Below are 14,132 nucleotides of genomic sequence, written 5' to 3'. Positions count from 1 at the left end.
CTACCCATATAAACAACATCTCTCCTATTAGATGTTGTTTAAGGGTACAGACTTGCAAGTGAGTCTAAAGCTCTAATGTGCAGTATAGTGATTATAGACAACAGTAACATATTATAATCATCAAACTTGCAAGAGACTAGGTCTTAATAATTCCAACCAGAAAAAAGAAATGATAATTATGTAATGCGACAGAGGTGCAATTATTGCCACAGTGGCAATCATATAACAGTGTATAAATGTATCAAATCAACCTTAAATTTACAGTGTTATATGTCAAATATATTTCAATAAAAATAAATATTTCATATTTCTTTAAATATGTTTTCCATTAAAAGTCATTATTATTTCTAGATATAAGGTCTCTTAGGGAAAAGGGCTTGAACAAAGTACCCAGAGTTGCATTTTTTCACATGTATTTAACACAGTGTTTAACTACAATGTTTCATTAACAAGTGAGCATGCTTTTTATTTCCTTATATTCTCGTTCTCTCTATCTTTCTCACTCACTGCTCACTCAGTATAGATAATTCCAGGTTGATTCTTGTGGCCGGCTCCAAACTTTGTAAAGTGGGAGGCAGTTTCACAAGGTCCCCTAGAAGGGCCATTTTTAGATGTCATTTATGTGACCCCCCAAGAAGGCTGCTTTCCCTTACCTTGTAGCTCAGTTTTTTCTTTAAAATAACAGTTTTCCTCCTGCAGAAGTTAAGATGTTTGTTATTGATGGAGTTGTGGGTGACGTGGAGAAATTCTGCTTCTGGCCCCACATCTGTCCTTCTTAGCCAAGTTCTCTCACTCTTGTAAGCCATCTGTTTCTTCCTTCCTGCCCCATTAACACAAGTTCATGTGTTAACTTCCTGTCACCAAATTATTGTGCATAACTTCTATACTGTCATTGGGTCAACAAGCAATTCCTCTTGCATTTTTCAGAAAGTTAATATTAGTTAATGTAATAAGGAGATAATTAGTTAATATTATAAGGAGATATAATTATGGTTGATCATTGTTAAACAGGCTCCATTATGGATTGGCCCAAGTATCTGAAATAATAGAGATTTGATAGAAGATCAGACTTAATTACCTTTGCTAGAGTACTTTCAGTTTTATTGTAAGTTCAGAGAAACACTATTCTTTTTTCTTTGGACGCTGGATTTGGAATTTCACGAATTTGACACTGTTCTAACTAACATTGCCATCTTTCCCTCCTTCAGCTCCTAGCTGGTCTTCGTTTCAGTGTGCACCAGCAATCAGAGATGGATACTTCCGTGAAATTTGACTTACAAATCCAAAGGTATGAAAACAACTTTTTTCCGTTTATAATAACTATGGAGGAAATATTATTTGTTATAAATATATTATGCAATATACTTAAATATTCTGGAATAGGATAGACTAAAATTTTAGTACTTAATTATAGCATTTTAAAATCAATATTTACATCATAAGAATAATTTATGTTGCTTTTGAGTTTGTAAAACAAAACTAAAACTTAAATAAAAATCATCGGGGGCTTCCCTGGTGGCGCAGTGGTTGAGAGTCCGCCTGCCGATGCAGGGGACACGGGTTCGTGCCCCGGTCTGGGAAGATCCCACATGCCGCGGAGCGGCTGGGCCCGTGAGCCATGGCCGCTGAGCCTGCGCGTCCGGAGCCTGTGCTCCGCAACGGTAGAGGCCACAACAGTGAGAGGCCCACATACCGCAAAAAAAAATAATAATAAAAAAATAAAAATAAATAAAAATAAAAATCATCTTCTTGGAATTAAATGCTAATGAAAATAATTATTTTGATTTGTAGTTTGTCATTTCTTTACTGCTTTTAATTTGTTTACTTTTAGTTTCACTGCATTTGCCTCTGTATGCTATTGATGACCATTATGCTCAAGTCAGTCCTAAATATAATTTTTTCTTTTTCAGCTCCAATCTTTTTGACAAAGTAAGCCCGGTTGTATCTTACAAAGTTGACCTTGCTGTTTTAGCTGCTGTTGAGATAAGAGGGTCAGTATGATTACCCAGTTGAGTATCTCATTCTCATGATTTAAACTACTTTAAAAGTAGTTACTTCTTAGAAGTAAGTCCTAGGGGCCCTAGCTTCTTTTGGATAGTAGACACTCCATGTTTCGGTGTCGTTTTACTAGAGCTGTAGCTTCTGTAGAAAGAAGAAGGTCCTGGGTGTATTCCAAAGCCCCAAATATTTATTGGATAATCCTTTGGAAATAAACCAGACATGGCAAAAGTGGCACAAAATAAACTTATTGAACTTTTATGCAAAAGTTCACCTGTTATCAATTCACCTATTACATTAGATTCAATAAAGAGTAGTTTGTGTGTCCATCTGTGCATATACACATACAAGTATAGTTTCTGTTTTTGTTTTGTCTGTTAAATGTATGGTGTTTTTTTTTTAATTAATTCTGATTTTATTCATTTGGACACTAGGTACTTTTGAAAATGAACTGACCATATCATTTTGATATTCATGGTAGGTTTTCTTTGGTCATTGTTTAGAGTCTCAAGTCCTGATCATATCTTTCTTCCGATTCCAAATTGGGAGCACAAGGAGAACCCTGAGACTGAAGAAGACGTTGGGCCAGTTGTTCAGCACATCTACGAGGTTTGCAGCTGTTGGATTTAACTGATACCTGGTAGACAGCCAACAAAGAGAGGAATAGATAGGCTCTTTTTAAAAAACAAGTCTATTTAACTTTTATGTAAACTCTGCATAATTTAAGTATGTACCAGAGATTTCTTTGAATTTTTTCCCTATTCTTAAGTTCATTTTTATTAGACAAGTAGCTTCCAGTAGTAAAAGAAAGCTGTTTATACAAATTGTTGTTTAAAACCAATTAGTAAAAAAAATAATAATAAAAATTAACTTAAAAGTAATTTTATTATTATTATTTTAATAATAAAATAAAACCAGTTAGTTCTACTTGAGTAAAAGGAATAGGTCACTGAGTAAAATTTTGGTTCTGTAGGAAGAAAATTTTGTATGCCACTTATCAGTAACTTTTTCACGTTTTCCTCTTTTGTTTATATATTCATCCTGACTTATACTGCCCTACGCAGAGGCAGATGTTGAGTTTGATTCTTTTGCATAATAATGATCATGTTGTAATATTAGAGTAACTATGGAAACTGTTATTCAAACTGTTATTCAAATCGTGTTGCTTAATGATTCCTAAAGTTGTAGGGGAAGGATTATAGAATAGATTTTTGCGCTAAGTATTTACATTTCCTTCTCCTCATTAGCTGAGAAATAACGGTCCGAGTTCATTCAGCAAGGCAATGCTAAATCTTCAGTGGCCTTACAAATATAACAATAACACTTTGTTGTACATCCTTCAATATGATATTGATGGGCCAATGAACTGCACTTCAGATATGGAGATCAACCCTTTGAGAATTAAGGTAATGTACTTAATAGCAACCATTTATTATGATGATATTTTATTGCTTTTCTTTCTAAATCTATAAAAGAAATGCATGAAATAAACAATTGTTTTAATAATCTATTCTGCGAAAATATTTTAGTTCATAACCAGTACACTATGAATTAAATTGTTCATTTGTGTAGTGAGTAAGGATGAATTCTGTGAAGTCCTAGTAAACCATTTATTTATGTAGTGTTTAGTGAGCCTCCGGAGATACTCTTTGTTTTTTTTTCTGGCCGTGTCTCGCAGCTTGCGGGTTCTTAGTTCCCTGACCAGGGATCGAACCCACGCTCTCGGCAGTGAAAGCGTGGAGTCCTAACCACTGGACCGCCAGGGAATTCCCATCCGGAGATATTCTTAAGTGACCCAATTTGACTTTCGTTTTATCGCAGAGTGGTTTATCCACATGTAATATGTGTCAAGGGTGTTTGGATGTGAAATGTTTGTCTTTGGGATAAAATATAACATTTTACTCTTGGCTCTTTTGACTTGACCTAGAAGAATGTCATTTTATGGAATTCTACTTGGATATAGTCTTCTCCATCCTAGCACATATGTTTGGATAAGAAGCTATTCACAGTTCGGAGTAAGGAAAGTTAAGAAAACAAAGCAAAAAATGTATACTCATGATTGACATACATCACAGATGTATACTGTGAAATTTCAAGCTGTTTCTCAGTATTTTATCAGTTTCCCCTCTAGCTATGCAAGGGGAGAAAATGATGGCTAGGTAGAGGTAATTTTTTTCCCACATATTAAGGACTCTAATCTTTATTTCCTTTGCTTAGTTTTAGCCATATATTAAGTGGTGAATTTTCTGTCATACCAAATTTTTAGTCACTATATTTTAATCATGTATAACAGTTTATGCCAAAATGTCAGTGCAAAATATTTTCCATTGTTATTTACCACCAGTTTATTTATGTAATCCTAGATCTCAAATTCGCAAACAACTGAAAAGAATGACACAATTGGTGGGCAAGGTGACCGGAACCATCTCATCACTAAGCGGGATCTCACCCTCAGTGAAGGAGATGTGCACACTTTGGTAAGTGGAGTTTCAACAACAAGCACTTTAAATATTTTAAAATATGGGATTATAGAACTGATGCCAAAGAACATTTCAAAAGTAACAACAGCTGTGCTGGAAAGAACTCCGTATATTTTTATACCATTCACTCCTCTTACTTTCCTTGTTCCTAATTGAATTAATGCCACATTTTCTTCACATGATCTGTCTTTGTGTAGATTACTAATAAAAATATTTTACGTTCTAACTTATTTCTCTGACTGCACTCCTTTAACTGACCTCTTTCTTGGTCTCACCCTAACCTTTGAAGTTTATGTTCAATATTGCAGAAAAAAACAGAAGGGCTCAACAGAAATATAAGAATAATTAGCATTATGATCAACTTTTGTTGAGTCAGCCTATCTAATGACTATAATGTTATAAAGAGGTTTGTCACTTAAGTTTTTAAAATTTAACAGATCTGCAAACCATCAACTAACAGAGAACCTGGTATAGTGTTTATGTTCATTAGTGATCACCAGTTACTTTCACATCTCCAGATTCCATGGTTCTTCTTAGTTCTCATTCAGTTCAACTGCACAGTGACTTTTTGGCACAATTAATCACTTCCTCCTTTGTGAAACACTCCTCTCTCACTTCGCGGGCACTACTCTCTTGGTTGTCCACCTACCACAACTGGCTACTTTGTCTCAATCTCCATTTCCAGACCTTTAAGCTCTAGAGAGTATTCCAGGGCTCAGATCTCAGAGTTCTCATCTGCTCCACCTACGGTCATTCATTAGATCTGTGCAGTCCAGTGTTGTAGACACCCGCTACATTTCAAGTGTTCAGTAGCCACATGTGGCTAGTGGCTACCACTTCAGGAAGCACAGGTATCTCCACACTGATGATTTCTGTCATTGTAGAAGGTTCTGTCTGACAGTGCCACATGAGATGATCTTAATCATTTGTATGGCTGGTAAGTATCATTTCTATGTAGATGACTTTGATTAATATTTCCAACCGGATCCTCTGCATTGAACTCCAGACTCCATTATCCTCTGGAACTCCTCTTAAATATTTAATAGGAATCTTAAACTTAATTCTAAGAACATATCCTTGACTTTTCTCAACTCTGATCTTTCTATGGTGTTCCTCATTTTAGTAAATATCAACTCTGTTCTCTGTCCCAAACCTTGGCATGGGGCTTGACTCTCCTCTTTCTCTCAAACTTCATAATCCTACATATTAGCAAATTCTGTCATTATCTACTTTCAAAATAGCCAGAATGTGGCCCCTTCTTGCCGTCTCTACCACTGCCACGACCTAACCTAGACCACCTTCCTCTCTCACTTGAACTATTGCCAAACCTCCAGTTGGACTCCATATTTCTGCCCCTGTCACCACGACAGACTATTTGCCACATAGAAGCCATAATGATCCTTTTAAAAGTAGGTCAGGCCTCCCTGGTGGCGCAGTGGTTGAGAGTCCGCCTGCCGATGCAGGGGATATGGGTTCGTGCCCCGGTCTGGGAGGATCCCATATGCCGCGGAGCGGCTGGGCCCGTGAGCCATGGCCGCTGGGCCTGCGCATCCGGAGCCTGTGCTCCGCAACGGGAGAGGCCACAACAGTGAGAGGCCCGCATACCGCAAAAAGAAAAAAAAAAAAAAAAAAAAAAAAAAAAGTAGGTCAGGTCATGTCACTCCAGTGTCTTCCTGTCTAGCTCAGAGAGAAAACCAGAGCCTGCAAAGCCTTCAAGCCCAACAGGTCACAAGCCTTTTTTAAAAGGCTATTGCCTTTAAAAAAAAATTTTTTTTTGTAGTCATCCTCATCGGAGTGAAGTAGCATCTCATTGTAGTTTTATTTGGATTTCCCTAATGACTAATGATGGTGAGCGTCTTTTGATTTGTATATCTTCTTTCGAAAAATCTCTATTCAAACCTTTTGCCCATATTTAAATTGGGTCGTTTGCCTTTTGTTGTTGAGTCATGAGGAGTTCTTTATACATTCTGGATACTGCCTTTATCAGAGCTGTTACTGCACATATTTTCTCTCATTCTGTAAGTTGTCTTTTTTACTTTCTTGATAGTATTTGTTGATGGAAAAAAGGTTTTAAATTTAAAGAAGTCCAAATTTCTTTTCTCAAGTCTATCTCTTCTTGTGTTGCTTATATTTTTACTGTCATATTTTAAAATCCATTGCCTAACCCAAAGTCCTGGAGATTTACACACAAGTTTTCTGTTTTTCTAAGTTTTTTTTTTTTAATATTTATTTATTTATTTGGCTAGGCTGCGTCTTAGTTGTGCACACGCAATCTTCGTTGCCGTGTGCGGGATCTTCATTGCTGCATGCAGGATCTTTTAGTTGTGCCGTGTGGGATCTTTAGTTGTGGCATGCAGGATCTTTAGTTGTGGCATGTGGGCTCTAGTTCCCTGACCAAAGATCAAACCCCAGGCCCCCTGCATTGGGAGCATGGAGTCTTAACTACTGGACCACCAGAGAAGTCCCTGGTTTTCTAAGTTTTATACTTTTAGCTCTTACTTTTATATCTCTGATCCATATAGAGTTAATTTTTGTATATGGTGTGAAGTAGAGGCCCAGATTCATTCTTTTGCATGTGGTTTTCTAGTTCTCCCTGCATCATTTGTTGGAAAGACCTGTCTCTTCCCTTTAAATGGTCTTGGCTCCGTTGTTGAAAATGAATTGACTGTGAATGTATGGGTTTATTTCTGGACTCTCAGTTCTATTCCATTGATCTATACATGCCTCCTAATTTTTTTGATTTTGTCCTTCTGCAGTAAGTTTTGAAACTGGGGAGTGTGAGCCCTGCAGTGTTTTCATCTTTTTCAAGATTGTTTTGGCTAGTTGGGGTTCCTGGCAATTCCATATGAATTTTAGGATTAGCTTGTCCATTTCTACAAAAATGGTAGTTGGAATTTTTTTTTTGGAATTTTGATAGCAATTTTATTGGATCTGTCCATCATTTTGGTAATATTGCCATCTTAATATTAAGTCTTTCGGTCCTTGAACATGAGCTGTCTTCTGTTTATTTAGGTCTTCTTTAATTTCTTTCAAAAACATTTTGTAGTTTTCAGTGCACAAGTCATGCACTTCCTTAGTTACGTATTTTATTCTTGTTAAATGCTATTTAAAATAGAATTGTTTTTTAAATTTCATTTTCATATTTTTCATTGCTAATGTATAGAAAAACAATTCATATTTGTATACTGATCTTGTATTTTATACCTTTTCTGTACTTGTTTATTAGCTTTAATAGTTTTATTGTGGATTCTTTAAAGTTTTCTGTAAGTAAGACTGTATCATCTTTGAATAGAGATAGCTTTGCTTCTTTCTTTCCAATCTGGATACCGTTTATTAAATTTTTTTCTTGCTTAATTGCACTGGCTAGAACCTTCTGAACACTGTAGAATAGAAGTGTCATGAGTGGGCACTGTTGTCCAGTTCCTGATCTTAGGAGAAAAGCATCCATTCTTTCACCAGTAAGTATGATGTTAGCTGTGGGCTTTTCATAGATGCCCCTTACCAGGTCAAGGGAGTTCACTTCTATTCCTATTCATCAACTGGAGGTATCACTTACTGGATAACACTGTTGTGAGGTATATGCATAAGACATGTCTAATGCAGTTTGACCAGCACGTAGAAGGTGGTGAATATTTATTACTTTTGACTGTCTGCCTTCAGGTTACTGATAAAAACACTCATGCCAGGGCTTCCCTGGTGGCGCAGTGGTTGAGAGTCCGCCTGCCAATGCAGGGGACACGGGTTTGTGACCCGGTCTGGGAAGATCCCACATGCCGCGGAGCGGCTGGGCCCGTTAGCCATGGCCACTGAGCCTGTGCGTCCGGAGCCTGTGCTCTGCAGCGGGAGAGGCCACAGCAGTGAGAGGCCCGCGTAACACACACAAAAAAAACAAAAAAACCACGCATGCCACTTGATTTCTACAGGTCTGACGTGGAATAGCTATTAAAGATTCACTCTGTTTCTTTTTCTTTTCCACAGGCATGTTGTGATCTGATTTTCATGTATTACTAAAATCACCATGCTCTGGGTTTGCCTAAAGAATGTTGAGTTCTAGCTATAACAATAAATATTTTAATATTATAGCACTTATCCTTCCATAACAAATCACATTAAAACCAACCCCTTCATAACAAGAAGCATTCATAGATACAACTATTAGCCTACTCATTTTAAACGTTACTGCTGTTAAGGCAAAAGAATCTAGATCATCTCTTTAGCCTTCACATAAAACAAGTCAATTGTCTGCTTTTCATATGTTGAAGAGATGATAGAATGATCTTTTCTTTTAAGTAAGTAATTTTTGGCAGGGTTGTGGAATTGCTGAATGCTTGAAGATTGTCTGCCAGGTGGGGCGACTGGACAGAGGAAAGAGTGCAATCCTGTATGTAAAGTCTCTGCTGTGGACTGAGACCTTTATGAATGTAAGTGGGCAGATGCAGCATTCAGTGAACTTATCCATTTTTTTCAAAGAAATAAAAAAGGCCTGACATATAGAAAATCATTTTATTGTTATTCCCATATAGAAGGAAAACCAGAATCATTCATATTCTCTGAAGTCATCTGCTTCATTTAATGTCATAGAGTTTCCTTATAAGAACCTTCCAATTGAGGACCTCTTCAACTCCACATTGGTAAGTCATTGATTTGGGGAAATGGAATTAATGCACTCAGTTCAATACCATAGATATTTTTATTTTATTTTAAATAATGGCAGTTAATTATTTTGATAATTTAAAGTAACTGGAGTTATTTGAATGGATTATAACCTAGTATAAACTAGTTTAATATTACTATTTTCCTCCCCCCATCCCAGAATTATTAGAGGTAGACCTTTTACTTCAGCATCTTGTCGTATGTAAGATACTTAGCATCACTAAATTTCATGAGGGAAAATTTTGGGAATTTCTCCCCACAGAGTTAGAAAGTTAGAAATTAACTGCAGTAAGTGAGGGCATTTTATAAATCTTTAATTTGAGGATTAAAATGGAATCAACACACCATAAACCGGGTTGGATTATTTAAAAATCATTTCAGAGTCAGTCAGAGGTTAACCTGTTGAGAGTTTCGTGTGTGTGTGTGTGTGTGTGTGTGTGTGTGTGTGTGTGTGTATGCTATTGATACCAAATGTGTAATCATAAATTATCATGTACTAGAAAACAAAATATGTGAGTAACATTGACATAAAATATAGTAGACATTCAGATATTTGTTGAATGATTCAGTGAACTATTCTTAAAACTCAAGAACTTTTTCCCCCAACAGGTTACCACTAATGTCACCTGGGGCATTCAGCCAGCACCCATGCCTGTACCTGTGTGGGTGATCATTTTAGCAGTTCTAGCAGGATTGTTGTTACTGGCTGTTTTGGTGTTTGTAATGTACAGGGTAAGTGATGGACTTAGGAAGAGAGGGAGGGAGGGGAAGCAGAAAAAAAGGAGAAGGGAGGGAGCAAAAGAAGGGAGGGAAAGAAGAAAGGGACCTTTAATGATGATGCATGATGAGCACTCCTTATCATTTGAAGGAAGAAAAATTCAACTAAGTGCCATTTAAATTTTCTTGGTCATAATATGGTCACTCAGAATACTTTCAGTATTCTTCATTGATGTGGCAGTAATGTGAGTTTTTTTTTTTTTTTCTTCAACTGGCAGATGGGCTTCTTTAAACGTGTCCGGCCACCTCAAGAAGAACAAGAAAGGGAACAGCTTCAACCTCATGAAAATGGTGAAGGAAACTCAGAAACTTAACTGTGATTTTCAAGTTGTGCTACATCCTGTCCCATTAGAAGTACCAACTTCACTATAGATTTTAAAATTTCCTTCATGAGGAATAAAGTTCCAAGACTGTACTGCTGATGGTACCCATTGGTGTTAACCACAAAGTGAGAGCAATATTTGTCAACCTTTTCATTATAATTAAGTTCAGACATACATTTAATACACATCCACTGACTTGTATTTTTAGGTATTTAAATAATAACATTTCAAGTGATAGGTCTTCTTCAATGTACATAAGACAGGTAGTGCCTGAGTCACCACTTTATCTAAAATAGTACCTCCTGCAATTATTGTTTCTGATTTTGTATGTTGGATTTTGTTTGTTGTTGTTTTTGTTGTTTTAAAGCAATCCAAATTTGGACCTTAGGATCCACATCTTTTGTAGAGATACTTACTGTTAATACACATTACACTACAGTTGAGTTTTCAAGCTAACTTTATAACTGCATAAACTTGGATTTTAATATTACCTATATGGTAGAACTTTAAAAAAAGAAAAAAGCAGGATCCCATCAAAACTCTTTCCTGTAATAGCAACGGTACAGTTTTTTGTTTTAATCTGAAGATTGAGTACATGCTATTAAAGTTTTATTTATATTTTTATCCACAGTCCATTTGATTACATTTTATTTTGTATAAGTTTAAGTTCTATTTCGAATCCTTTAAGTCACCTTATACTAAAAATTAGTTTTATAATCAAAAATGCCTCTTCTGTGTAGTCATTTAATTTCTGGTAAACATCATGATGCTTGAAGCCATATGCAGTTGGAAGTTATTTCCAAAGTACATTTATTCCATTGCATTAGTCTGGCTATATACAATACAATACAAAAGAAGAAAAAGGAGCATTTAAATTAAAAGACTATGTTTATAGTTCTTTGACAGAGTTGCTTATTAATAGTTTGTTCTTAGATTAAAGCAAGAGTTTTTAGTTGGGATTAATTTATTTTCCTCCTATATATGTATTTTTCCTTACGTTTCCAAAACTGTTACTGAGAATGTGTCAAGATCAATGAGGAATCTTTACAACTTAGAGGAACCTGCACTCAACCTCCCAACCCTGCAAGAAATGCTTGGAATTGAAAGTCTTAAAGTAGCTCACTGGTTTACTTCTAGCAATAGTGTGGTGCTGCTCAGATGGATATTACCTCAGTTGAAGCCAGGTGTAACACATAAAACCAGTCTCAGCTATCAAAATGACTTCTTAGAGGTTATTTTATAAGCAATTCAAGTTATTGGAAACCTTTTTAAACTTTCTTAGGTTTATTAATATAAATTACTTTTCTAGGATTTTTAAATAAAAGCTGCACAGGTGGCAAGTTGTAATTTTATAAGTCCGTAGGGTGATGAATCTTCTAGAGGAATATGTGAATTACTCACAGTTCCTCCAGGCCTGGGGATAACTATTAGTTATACCTATTTTTGTGCAATTACATCATGTTGTACATTAGAAATTGAGAGTTTGATAGCTTTTTAACTACTGTCTTCATTAGGCAATGATAAATATTTCACTTAAATAACTGAATATTTTTCTGTGTTTTAAAAATAATTGAAATTTATCTTGCCATGTCTTGTGTTATAACTCCCTCACAAGTGCCTACGCTAGAATATATTCATAAAATAGAGGCAAATGTAGGTGAGTTATACAAGTTAGAATGTTGACAAGACCCTATATTTAGCTTTAGTGATTTTCAAAATTAATAGGTGTTGTAATATAGATTTTATTAGTAGCTCAAAAGATCTTAGTCATATGCAGTAAGTATTTTTATTACCAATAAATTTAAAGTTTTTTAAGAAAAAAATATTTTTATCCTAGGGCCTGCCACCAGACAGTCACTGAGTTGGTCTAGAACAATGTTCACCTTACCTGTTTTCCCACCTAATAGCAGTCATTCCTGAAACTATCTGTTGGGTAGAAAGTCACTCTTTTAAAAAAATGTTACTATTCACTTTTGCACAGTCTGTTGCTTTTATGGCCTCTTATCTCAAGGTATAATCTTTTACCGGAGATTGAAGGAGGAGCCAAAATAGCTCAGTTGGGAGAGCATGAGACTGGAGGAGATTGAAGGGTGTTGTCATGGAAATGAACGTGATGCTTTAAATTGCCCTTATGGAATGTAGTTTAAAGCAATAGTATTTTCTTTAAGAAAAATGAAGATTTATATCGGTACAAAAATATGGTAGGGGTATAATTTAAAACCTTGTCCTTGAGGAAAATATTTGGGAAATGCTGAGTTTCTTTTTACCCTAAAGTAGCATGTAAATGTTTTAGTTAAAATGTCAAAAAATAATCACTGCTGTGTTTGTGATTTATTGAGAATTGAAAGCGATTTTGAGTGTAAAATTCTTATAATCTGATTCAGTTTAAGAAAATACACATGGTTGGGGTTGAGAATATTTAAAACATTTGATATTGGTAAGAAATATTGATGCTGTTGTTGATTTCTTAAATAGGCATTTATTTCAGACTTGATATTTTGAGAAACATTTGTGTGAGGGAGGCGCTTTCCTTTTCTTCCCTTTACCTTTTTCTTGTAATTGGTGATTATTGTAATTCTGATTAAGTTCTTAATGCTGAATTGTAAAACAATTAATCAAAATATTAGTGCCACAATTCTACCTGTTATGAAACTACTTAGTCATAGTCAATTCTCATTGATACTTTATATAAAGAGAAAATTCAAGTATTAGAGACTATACTGGCTTCCTTAAGAGGATGTGAAAGATTTTTCGTAGTGAATCATGACCCTAAGAGAGATGTATGTGGCAAAAGTGTAGTATATAATAAATAGATCTGCTGGTTTTTTATAAGGCAAACAACTGTAAGTTGATTGATGTTCCTGTGTTACAGAATGTAGTGTTGAGCTTAGCAAAGAATAAGTCATTCGTGGAATACTTGTGTATGACTGTTGCTTATCTCAGTGTCACTGTGTTAGTGCTCTTGGATAGCTTGTATATGTGATAGTTTGATTAATAAGAAAAAAGTATAAAATTTGAAAATCGAATATAGGATCCAAAATGGTGAATGAAATGACTTAATACTCAGTGTTTTGGAGAGTATTTCTTTTAACCTGTTGGTAGGCTAGTTTGAACGATGAACCTATGGACATGTAGCATGCATATATGCTTGTATTTCATTGTAATTTCTGATATATAATGAATTTCTTGGGAGAGGTACTGAATCTTTGATTTTTCTTGTCATTCTTCTCAAGTGCAATATAACAATGTAACCAAACCTAGATATTTCAAAGTCATTATTAACTTAGTAAACCTAATCAAAACAGAGATTTATTAGTATTTTTGTTAGCAGGAAGGAATGATTCTGAGATGGATATACAAATGAAGTTATTTACCCCTAAAAGGTCCATTTTACACTTTATTTCAGACTGGACATGAACTATTCCCCGCTAGTTTTGAAACACTTTGCAATATCTTAAAGTAACTTGGAAGCTGTGTATATCAGTTAATTTCCTACCTGAGTAACATAGAAAGTAATTTTCTTTATTTAGCTCTCTTGTGATCACCCACATTGGGTGAGACATAAAATGAGTGTCTTCTAAAATTTGTCATTTGCTAACTTGATTTGAGTTAGTGAAAACTGGTACAGTGTTCTGCTTATTAGTCTCCAGTGTGTAACTTGTGTCTGTTCAATAAACTTGAGCATATGGTGCCACTTATGTGCAAGGACTTTATATTTTCCTTCTATTATGTTGTTTTGTTTTTTGATCACATGAGCTAGCAGTAGTGCACTAAAAGGATGACCTCAAAGAGGTGACATACCTCTTTAAAAGTCCGCATTCTTGGGAGTGTTAGTTATTTGAAAAAAGGTGTCACAAACAGAGCAAAAGGAAACTAATGTTAAAATACACCAATTACAAAT

At 35.4% G+C, this 14,132-nt stretch overlaps 1 protein-coding gene across 2 annotated transcripts in view; it reads left to right on the top strand.

The window, feature by feature from the left end:
* Nucleotides 1–13,929, top strand: part of ITGAV (integrin subunit alpha V) — an 87,353-nt gene extending 73,424 nt beyond the window's left edge. For both annotated transcript variants that reach the window (XM_060106433.1, XM_060106432.1), the window contains exons 22-30: nt 1,209–1,288; nt 1,911–1,991; nt 2,502–2,607; nt 3,246–3,404; nt 4,362–4,475; nt 8,786–8,899; nt 9,002–9,109; nt 9,741–9,863; nt 10,127–13,929. In XM_060106433.1, the coding sequence (XP_059962416.1) occupies nt 1,209–1,288; nt 1,911–1,991; nt 2,502–2,607; nt 3,246–3,404; nt 4,362–4,475; nt 8,786–8,899; nt 9,002–9,109; nt 9,741–9,863; nt 10,127–10,222 (981 nt within the window). In that variant the 3' untranslated portion in view covers nt 10,223–13,929. The remainder of the gene's footprint in view (nt 1–1,208; nt 1,289–1,910; nt 1,992–2,501; nt 2,608–3,245; nt 3,405–4,361; nt 4,476–8,785; nt 8,900–9,001; nt 9,110–9,740; nt 9,864–10,126) is intronic.
* Nucleotides 13,930–14,132: the final 203 nt, after the last annotated feature.

Source organism: Mesoplodon densirostris, chromosome 8 (genome assembly GCF_025265405.1).
Source record: "Mesoplodon densirostris isolate mMesDen1 chromosome 8, mMesDen1 primary haplotype, whole genome shotgun sequence".
NCBI classification, from domain to species: Eukaryota; Metazoa; Chordata; class Mammalia; order Artiodactyla; family Ziphiidae; genus Mesoplodon; species Mesoplodon densirostris.
This window is presented reverse-complemented; position numbering and strand designations above follow the sequence as displayed.